The sequence below is a fragment of the Gallus gallus genome, chromosome 15 (assembly GCF_016699485.2).
Source record: "Gallus gallus isolate bGalGal1 chromosome 15, bGalGal1.mat.broiler.GRCg7b, whole genome shotgun sequence".
In the NCBI taxonomy this organism is placed as follows: Eukaryota; Metazoa; Chordata; class Aves; order Galliformes; family Phasianidae; genus Gallus; species Gallus gallus.
The window spans coordinates 10,115,057-10,125,517 of NC_052546.1; the positions used below are offsets into that span (position 1 = coordinate 10,115,057).

Below are 10,461 nucleotides of genomic sequence, written 5' to 3' on the forward strand. Positions count from 1 at the left end.
AACCCCCGGTGCCCGCAGCCCCAGGCGGTGCCCGCAGCGGCGGCCACTGGGAACCCACTCGGAGGAACACAGTTAGGAACTGGGGGGGCACATCGAGCGCTTCTAGCAGCCCCAAACCCCTGGCGTGGATGGGGGACACGCCGGGCATCTGCCACGTGGTTACACTCAGCTTCCCTTGAATACTACAGAGCGTCGCCGCTCCGTGCAGGCTCGGCTATCCCAGGCGCTGGGGTCGATGGTTTTAATAGGAACGGTTGGGTCCTCTCCTGCCGAGGGGCTGCGGGCATCTCCCGCATTGCCGCCTCCGAGCACCGCACGCCTCCAGGAGAAGATGCTCCGACAGCATCAGACGGGAGGGAACCGGGGCGTGTCCCGAACACCGCGAGTGAAGAGTGGATGAGCAGCTGCTCACCGCCCACCTGTGGGTTTATCACATTCTGGTCCAGGGAGCGGCGATGCCACAGCGCAGAGCGCCCAGGACCCTCCTCGGGTCGCTTTCCCACGGAGCTACGTTGTCACCACGTCACTGATGGGGACTCGCGAGGCAGAGCTGTAGCTGGGAGCTGCCTTCGCCCTGTCCCTGTGCACGGGCAGATCGTGATGCGAGCAACCACAGGTGCAGAGGGAGGGGCTGGGGGGGATGGTGGCAGCCACTGGGGACCAATGTCACTGCCCTGAAACGACACGGATGGGGACACCATTCCCGAGCTGCACTCAGCTCCCTCCTGCCCTGTCTGCCTGGGCAGAAACCACTCCTCCCAACTCCCTGGGTGTTACAGCTGTCACCCACCTACTTGTCTTTCCTGACCTCAGATTTCAAATCACTGAGCATCTCCCCCTGATATGTCCTCTCCCTGTATCCACAGTGCTGGCAGCAGATCCCTGGCCCTGTCCTGCAGGCAGGATGGGTCCATCAATCCATCCATCCGTTGTGAACCCTGCATTCCCCACAGGGCCCAGGGACACCCAGGTTGCCTCCAAAGCAGCTCTGCTCCGGTGCCCACCCCCAGAGCTGGAGGGGATGCACACCCCAGGGACATCAGCCACCACCACTCTTATTCTCCCTCTGGTCCCAGTGAGGTTGCAGGTGATGGGCTCAGATGAGCCCAACTCAGAGCTCTCTATTCCAACTCTCTGCAGTTCCTTTTCCAGGCTCTGGGCTGGAGCTGCCCTGCCAGGTGCTCTCCTCCTACTGCACCATGTTATGGAAAACACCAGCAAAAGAAAGAGAGAGGAACCCCAGCGTTATAGCATTTCCAAACACAAAGCAAAGGAAAAATATGCCATTTTGTCAGCAGTTCAAGAACTCCCTGCAGCTGTTTCCTGGGGAAGGACCCGTGTGGTGGCCCCTGGAGCACTCAGCACCATCCGGCAGGGACGCAGCCAGGCTCTGCTCCCTGGAAGGATCCCCTGCTCACGTGTGCTCGGACCTCTCCCAGCATTGGAGTACAGCTGCTGCGATGGCTGCTGCACGGCGTGGGCTCCCTGCCTTGCAACTCCCCCTGCTGCTGCATCCAGCACCCTTGCAAGAAAGCAGGCTGCAGCACCCCCAGCTTTTGCTAGCAGGGAAGCGGCGCAGAACCCAACGTTATCCACTGACTCGAGGAACAAGAGCAGCAGTGCTTTAATCATTGCCATTTGCTGCAAATCCAGTGCTTGGCAGAGCTGAGCCGGAGCCCAACTCCTGGCTCTCTGGCACACAGCGCTGCCCTGGCCTCACAGGACAGCATAGGGACATAGCAGGGTAGATCCTATCCCCACGATAGGTGCCCCAGGGCTGGCACGGCCACAAGGCACTGAGAGCCTGTGGAACTTTGGCTCTGCAAAGAACAGCAGAGGGACATCACTCAGGGCACAGCCAGCTAGACAGTCCTACAGTAGTGGCCTCCAGAAGGAGGATGTGGTTATACAGCAGTAAGAGAACATCTCCCCCTCAGGCAAAGGCCTCAGGAGGAAAAACAGCAACAGAACAAGGTAGGGGAGGCTGGGTTAGTGGTTAACACGAAGGCAGAAGAGCCCCACTGCCGGACACAGGCTGGGTCCTGCAGGGGTCAGGGGTTGGTGCTGAAGATGGTGCCTGCAAAAAGTCGCCTCTTGAACTCCCTCCAGAGCAGGTCTCGCTCCTGGTTGGCTCTCTGCATGAAGCCCCTGTTCTCCTGGGCACGGCGGGACAGGTAGGGCAGCACCTCATCCACCGGGCCATAGGGCACGTACTTGTAGACAGGGAAGCCAGCCTGACCTGGAAGGAGAGAGGGAGAGCATGGAAGTGCCCCGAAGACCCTTCAAGGCACCACTGGCACTGCTGTGACCAAGGGCAAGGATGCAACCCAGAGCACTCCAGGTAGCAGTGGTGATTTGTAGACAGCCAGGGCTGGGGACACAGGGATGCCCCATTTGCCAGCCCAGCTCCCTGCCTCTGTGTGTGTGGGGCAGGGGTGGGGGGAGTAGGGTGAGCCCAGCATGTCAGGGCTGGAGGATGGGATTGAGCAACCCACAGGAAGCCTGGGAGCATCTCTGGCCAGACGCAGGGAGCCTGCCCAGTACAGAGGTGGGGGGGGGGGGGGGGGTGGAACACAGCAGTCTGTCCCCTCCCTGCTTTGCACAGGGATTTGGGAAGGTGCCAAGGAGAGAGCGCCGAGGTCACCGGCAGCCCTGGGAATGCCGGCAGGGAGGGACGGGCCAATTCAAGAAGCATTCAACCAGAAACATCAAGTTAACACATTTTTCCAGCATGACCAGAGGAGGCTGAGGACCCAGAGCCAAGCCCTGCTTACTGGGGGAACTCCAGGACAGAGCAGCATCCACGCTGGACAACCGCCCAGTCTGCTTTGCACTGCTCCCCTGGCCTTGGGTTCTGGAGACTGGGATGGTTCCTCAGCCAGTCTGCCAGCAACCCACAGCCTGGCTCCATCTTGCCTTCAAACCCCACAGCAGCTGCTCAGGGAGACCCTGGGGTGACACAATGGGACAGGAGCCACATCCTGCTGTTGCCAGGTGCTGGAGGTGCAGCACTCACCCAAGGGGAAGGTAATCTGGTCACACATGCCCAACAGCTGCCCAAAGCAGACCTTCTTCTCTGAAGGATGGATCCCAAGCTCCATCATCCTGCAAGCCAAGCCTCGATGTTAAGGGAGAGCAGAGACCCTTTATGCCCTGTGTGCAGAGCAGGGACTGGGCACCCAACACTGACCCCACCCCACCAGCCCCCACCTGCGCAGGGTGAATTTGACCGTGTCCTCATTGTGAGTTGCCACCATGACGTTGGCTTTCCGGCTGTGCTTGATCTCCTCCAGTACGTAGTCCAGGCACCTGCAGGGCAGCACGGGGCCACGTGGTGAGGTTGCGCGCCCCCATCCCGCTGGGGAGGGAGGCAGGAGCAGGGTGGGGGCGTCCCCTACCTGTGGTACATCTCATTGGTCTTCTCATAGGTGGGGTTGATGGGATCCTCGTAGCCAATCTTCGCTGCTCTCTCCCTCTCCTGCTCCATGTAGGCTCCACGCACCAACTTGGTGCCAAAGTGCCAGCCTTCCCGGCGCGACAGCTCCACGTCCACACTCACATTATCATAAGCCTCCTGGGCGGAGACGGCCCAGGGTCACCAAACCAGTGCCACCAGCCACCCCCAAAGCCACACCGAACGGCTCACAGCACCACCAATCCATCCATCCACTCCATCCCCTGCCTCACCTTCAGGTAGCACTGGTGGGTGTTGAAGATGACGGCCCGTTCCCTGTTGAAGCGGCGCTGCATCTCCAGGGTGAGGCGGCTGATGGCTGGCTGGAAGTAGCTCTGCTCTGCATCCACCATCAGCCTCACGCCCGTCTCTGTGGCTCTCTGCGGGGTGAAGGAGGCACGGAGGGCTGCTGAGGCTGCCTGCCATGCGTCCCCATCGGTGGCAGCAGCGCCTGCCCCCACCTCCCCCACACCTTGGCAAGGACGTCCATCCGCTGCAGCATCCTTTTCATCTGCAGTTCCTCCTCCTCGGTGAAGTGTGAGAGCAGAGGCTCCAGCTGCCTGGTCTGAAATGAGGAGAGCCCATTCAGCACCGCCTGGCACAGCAGCACTAACAGGGAGACAAATGCCCTGGGGAGCCCACCCCCAACACCCCCCAACCAGTGCAGCACGTGGGGTGCCCAGCCCACCAGCTGCATGCAGCAGGTCAGTGTGGGACTCCAGAAGCCATGCAGGGTCTGAGGAGGGCAACCTCACACCCCAGGACAGGGATGAGCTGCGTCACACCGGCAGTGTCCCCGCTGCAGAGCTGCTTGGTGGGCAGAGCCTGGCTGAAGCACACACACACACACACCTTGATGTTGGGGACGAGCAGCAGCTTGGAGAGCTTGGTGCGGCTGTCGATCAGGCTGTTCCAGTCCAGCAGATCCACAGTGCTGTGGGTGGGAAGTCAGGTCTGTGTTGGTGATGGGGTCTCTACCGGTTCCCACCCCACCAGCAAACCAGCTGCAAGTGGCACCCTGACCCAGCTTGTCTGCTTTGAGAGCCCCTGGTTGCCACAACAAGTCAACAATGGCTTTTGGCTATCTCCCCTTGCTGCTGCCCATCTGCCCAGTGTCACAGTGGGGCTGGCCCAGGTCCCAGCACCACCACCACCCCCACAGCACCCTAGAGGCTGTGGACAGCTTACCCGCTCTCCCCCACGTTCTCGCCCGTGAACCAGTGCTGGCTCTCTGCCTTGGTTGCGACGCCGAGCTTGGCCAGGGCCTCCTGCCACCAAAAGGAGCATCAGTGCCAAGGCACAGCCAGACCCCCAGGACTGTGGGGTCCAGGACCCCTCCTGCAGCACATCCCCAACAGTCAGCCCCCCCAACCCCCAGCAGCACAGCCTCACCGCTGCTCACCTGCAGCTTCTCCACCTCCAGCCTCATCTCCAGCGCTGCCCGCCCGCCCTGGCCCTGCTCTGCAGCCATTTGGTGGAAGAACCGCCTCCACTTCACCAGCACTTCTGAGAACTGCAGCTGCAAGGACGGAGCTCAGGGTGAGCTGCCTGGGCTCAGAGCCCCACAGACAGACCCTGACCCCATAGCGGGAGAACATAGCCTGGTACAAAGCACCCGTGCTCCCAACATTGGGACCCCTTTGTGTGCTCCCAAAGCTTGAGGCCATCCCCTAGGGGGCTTCAGGCACCCCAAAGCACCCACAGTCCTCCCTCTGACCCGACCCACCCCACCCACCCCCATGAGCACTCACCAAGAACTGAGGTCTGCCCAGTGCTGTCAGCTTGATGGCCGAGAAGCCGTCCTCTGAGCTGCCACCTGGAAAGAACCACAGGGGCAGGGCTGGCTGGGGCAGGGTCCCTGGTGTCTCCGGGCACATAGGGACACTCAGAAGACTTACTTGATGCATCGATGCAGCTCAGGAAGGTCTCCATGTGCTGATCACACTTGGCCTCATCGGCATAGAAATAGGTGCGCGCGCTCACAACTCCATCACGGCGATCCCCAAAGCCACGATGGGCACGGAATTGCTTCTCCCTCCGCTCTGCTCCTGGGGTGGAAGAGGGCAGAGATGTGCCCCACAGCCCCTGCTGAACCCTACCAGCTCCTGCTTCCTTCCTCAGACCTCACGAGAGCCCCCAGGGATCCCAATTTGCAGAGGAGTGGGATCAGCTGAGAACCTCAACATTCCTCCTCCAACTCACGGAGGAGGAATGAGTCTTTCCCCCAGGTGCCTGGAGCAGCTGGGCCTTCAGCCAGGCGCTATCTGCTGAGAGCAGGAGAGGCCATCACTCACCTCCTGGCTCCTTCTCGGCTGCAGAGGTGCAGGAGCTAAGAAGAGAAACAGGGAAGGTGAGGACCAGGCCAGCAGCACCCTGCAGCCACACACCGGTGGCCAGGGCAGCCCCAAGGCCTGGCACTACACCCTATTCTTCCCTTGCCATCCCATTGCTAACAGGGCCAACGCCACTCTGTTGGCAGCTCAGGTGCCCCAAATCCTCTCATGGAAAGCAAAGAGGCTTCAATACCCAAGACAGCATTTGCTAAGGGGCACACAGGGAGGATGCTCTGGACCTTGGCCCACCCCACATGGAAAGGACAAGGCCATCCATGGTGGGGCTGGGTGTTCCACCTCACGTTGGATATCAGGAAACATTTCTTCTCTGAAAGAGAGGTGATGCAGTGGCACAGCTGCCCAGGGAGTGGTGGGGTCACCATCCCTGGAGGTGTTCAGAGCCATGGAGATGTGGCACTGAGGGATGTGGTCAGTGGACACGGTGGGGGTGGGCTGGGGTTGGACTTGGGGACCTTAGTGGTCTTTTCCAACCTTAACAATTCCATGATTCCATGATCACTACGGCCCTCAAACTGTGGAAACACCAAACCTCATCCCACTGCCAGACCATAAAGCAAAGAGCTTGAGCAGAGCGAGTTGCACCCAGCCATGGGTCCCACAGCCCCACTGCCGCTCAGCTGCCCCACTCCACTGCACCTCAGCACCAGCCAACCGCTTACAAACAAGGCTCAGCCCCAACCCCAGCCAACCTCGGATGTAATTTCAAGCCTGAGCCCTTTGTCACAGAGATAGCAGGGCTCTGTCAGCCTGGGCTGGTGCCCAAGTCATGAGTTCCTGCTGGAGCTCAAGCAGCTAAGCCTCCTCGCTGTCCTCCTGCACCCAGCCCACAGACACAGGTCTGATGGAGGAGCCCCTGGAAGGCAGCCCAGAGCCATCTCCTCCCAGGAGATATCTGCTTTGCACAGCCCCGGTGTCACTGCCTCAGATTGGCCATGCCACCAACACGGGAGCCCCACCAGGGAGCTTGGGCAAAGCAGCACCCACGTGGGAACCCTGTGACAGGGATTAGGAGTTGCTGGAAGCACAAACAAAGCCCTTTCCTCCTGCTGGAGGCTCCCTGGGGCAGCTCAGAGCACAGCAAAGCCTCATGTGAACCGCAGCTCAGTGGGAGCTGTGCCACAACCTGCTGTGCCCTTGGCTTTCTGCTCTGTGACTGTGGTGCCCCTGGGACAGGTCAGGAACCTTGCTGCTCCAGAACATGAAAGAAAGATGCAACAGCAAAGCCCTGATGGCTTCAAGATGCCCTCAGTGCAGGCAGGACAGTTCTGCAGCCCTGAGCACACCATGATCCAGCACCTGTATGCTGGGGACAAGCAGCACTGGCACAGCCCTTCTGGCCTATGCAGCTCAGTTATCAGCAAACACCCCTTGAATTTGAAGTGGTTTGTGTTCCTGAAGACAAACACACCCTTCCCAGCAGCATTCCTGCTGCATGACTGCACTGAACCCTCCATCCCCAGGGGGGGGGGGGCATTCAAAGCAGTGCCATGGTGCTCGCTTTATTGTCCTGCATCAAAACAAAATAGAGGAAGCTCTTTCCAGCTGAAGAAATAGCCCTTCCTGGACATCAGCTGCTTTCTTTGTAGTGTTAGCTTTGGCAAGCAGAGCCATTCCCACAACACCCAAATGCCACTTAGCCCAGCTGAAGTAGCTTATACCAGACCATGGGGGCAGGAAGCATCTCTGAGCACTGCCCAAGCACTCCTGGAAGCAAAGCAACCCTTTGCAAGGCATGCTCAGCCCTGGGTAAGCTCAGGGCATGCAGGTATCACCAGCCCTGCACATACCAGGCCCTGCACAAAGCACCAGTTGGGTGCAAAGATCCAAAGATCCTTCACCTGCAGGATGTCCTGGGACCAAAGCGTGCAAATGAGCAGACACCAATCTGCTTTATGAAGGAAGAGTTAATGCAGCAGTGCAGGGAGCACCAGCCTGCTGGGTGGCTGTGCATGGCGATGTGGCCAACACTGTAGAATTGGGCTTCCAGGGATTTTTGGCTTGGGCTCAGATGCACTATCTCAGGGGAAGCACAAGGGTGCCCTCGTCAGAAATAAGGTACAGGTGGCAATGCATTTCAGGCTGGAGGCTGCCATGAGACTGCTTGCTTTGCCCCATCAGCAGGAGGTGGGTCTGACAGAGAGGACAAATAAAACGCAAAGGAGAAGCTATTCCTCAGTGACCACATTCAAGGCAAGCCTCGTGGTCACAGGAAGCCCTCACTCAAGCTATGGGCAAAATCTAAAACTGCTTAGGGAGGAATCAAATGAAGCACTTGGCAGAGAATCCTCCAAGCTTGTGCTCCTGCACACAGCACCAGGACTGCAGCAGCACCTCCCTGCGAAGGCCAAACAGAAAGCACCCTAATGTGCAGCATGCCCTGGCACCCGGCTCCACTGGAAGGGCCACTGGGAATGAGGAACCCCTACCGCAGGGCAGGAGCCTCCCTGCCCACATCAGCTCAGCCCCCACCTGGCTCCTCATGCACTGTTCCACTCCCTCCTCCCATGGAGCAAAGCCCCACCTGCCTGCAGCACTGCCCACCCGTGCCCCATCCCACACCCACCAGCGCTGCCTGCAGGGACCTTCCCCTGGCTGTGGCACCGTGACCTGACTTTGGTGCTCACAGTGGCACCTGGAGGACACCCGTGGCAAGCTGGCAGGGTGCAGAACACAAGCCTGGGCAGGGCAGGACTGAGCTGGCTGCGGGCACGCCAGGACATGGGCTCAGCCAGTGCTTGCCTGTGCCGTGTTGCTGCAAATCAGCCACGAGGAGCATTTTTTTGGTGGGGGGGGGGGAAGCACAAGGGTGTTTCCACGCAGCCTGCTGCTATAGGCTTTGCACCGCGCTTCAACAGCAGATGGCATCAGGAGGCCACAGACACACCGCCTGCAGCTGCTATGTGCCTCCATGGCTGGCGTGGCACCCAGCGGGCTCAGGCAGGGTGACAGTGGGGGGCACAGAGCTTTCTGGCTGGGAGCCCCATGGCAGCAGCAGCCCTATAACCTGCACCGGGGGAGGGCAGGGGGGCAGCAGAGCCTGAACGCATGGAGGAGGAGGTAGGGAATGGGTGCAGAAAGCCTTCAGTGCTAAGGGCAGCAGCACTAAGCACAGGCACAGCCGGCACAAGGACAGCAGAAACGGCAGCGCTGTTACCCCCCCCCCCCCCTCGTTACGGGCTGCTCACACTCCATTAGGATGCCGAGCACGGCTCGGATAGCAACTCGTGCCACGGCTGCGTGCCCGGGGAAGCACACGGGGATCAGCTGCTAACGCGTCACCCCCAGGGCCAGCAGCGCTGCGATAGCTGTCCGACAGGCAGCGCTGGGTGCGGGGCAGAGATAAGGCTGCAGGGGGGGGGGTTGGGTGGGGAGAACAGCTGCTCGGAAAGCACCCACCCGTTCCGAGCACGGAGTTTCGGGAGGTGTTTTTAGCCCTGCAGGGCAGCGCAGCTGCGTGCCGCCGGGAGGGATGGGGGGTGGGGGGACAGCACTGCACGTTGCCAACAGGAAAATGGGGTGAAATACGGGGGGAGGGAGGAAGGGGGATGGGGAAGGGCGGGAGAGGGGGGTGGAAATGGGGGGAAGCGGGGTGGGAATCTGGGGAAGCAGACGGGAAACGTCGGGGGCGGCACCGGGGGGCGATGCCGGGGGCCGGGGCGCGCCGCGGGAGGCGGGGAGGTGACGCAAAGCGTCCTTCAGCCAATAGGAGCGGGGGGGATGGGCGCTCGGAGCCAATCGCGTCGCGGCCAACTCCCGCGCCCTCCACCTCCCGCAGCCCTCCCGCCGCCCCGCGCTCACGCCAGCTCCTGGCGCTCGGCCCGAGCGGGGCTCAGGTCCTCCTCCACGCTGTAGTCCAACACGGCGCCCACTCCGAAGGCCCGGTTCCGCCGGATGAGAGGCTTGATGGCCTCCTGGTCCTCCCCGGCCACGAACTGCCCGTAGAAGGTCATCTTCATCAGCCGCTCGAACAGCGCCTGGCCCAGCACCCGCTTCCCGAGCTGCAGCAGCTGCGGGACATCGGAACCTCAGCGCCGGCACCCGCAGCCCGGCATCGCCCTCTCCCACCCTCCCCGGTCCCCGGCACCCACCTCTCGGTTGTGCTCCACCAGCGGTCCCACGGCGCACAGCCCCAACACCAGCAGCCCCCGCAGCAGCTCGGCGCTGCTTTTGCTGCGGAACGCCTCCTGCGGGTCCCCGAAATCCACGGTGGGGGCCGCACCCCGCGGGGCGACCGGCGGCGGTACCGGCCGCGTTCCCCCCTTCCCGCTGGCCGGTAGCGGTGGGGCGGCCCCGCGGGGAACGGAGCGCGGGGCGCCCACGCGGGCGGCGGAGGCGTGGAGCGCCCGCACGGCGCTCGGTAGAGCCATGGGCGCTGCGGAGCCGCCCGCCCGCGACGCCGCCGCCTTAAGTACGTCCCGCCCGGCACCGCCCCGCCGGGCTCCCGCAGGCACGGGCCTGGGCTTGGGGGCCGGCTTTCCGCCCCATGTCCTGCCCGCTGCTTCCCCTCGGAGCTGGGAAGGGTCGGGGGGAGGGTTGGAAGGGAGCCCAGTGCCCCTAGGGGGGATGGGGGGGGGGGTGGGGGGGCGGATGTGCGAGGGCGTGGGTGGCCCCAACCCCTCGGGGCGGGCTAAAGGAATCTCCTTAAGGGATCTC

The 10,461-nt window shown here is 61.8% G+C and overlaps 1 protein-coding gene across 1 annotated transcript; it reads right to left on the bottom strand.

Annotated features, from left to right (window-relative positions):
- Positions 1-1,600: 1,600 nt before the first annotated feature.
- PRODH (proline dehydrogenase 1) lies at positions 1,601-10,203 on the bottom strand. Its single transcript, XM_015275364.4, has 14 exons — positions 9,897-10,203; positions 9,607-9,815; positions 5,749-5,783; positions 5,353-5,502; positions 5,206-5,270; positions 4,857-4,973; positions 4,643-4,722; positions 4,307-4,388; positions 3,927-4,019; positions 3,688-3,834; positions 3,399-3,574; positions 3,211-3,309; positions 3,017-3,105; positions 1,601-2,239 (listed from the first exon to the last, which is right to left on the bottom strand). The coding sequence occupies exons 1-14, from the start codon at positions 10,173-10,175 to the stop codon at positions 2,052-2,054; spliced, it is 1,809 nt and encodes a 602-aa protein (XP_015130850.4). The 5' UTR covers positions 10,176-10,203; the 3' UTR covers positions 1,601-2,051.
- Between the last annotated feature and the right edge of the window lie 258 nt (positions 10,204-10,461).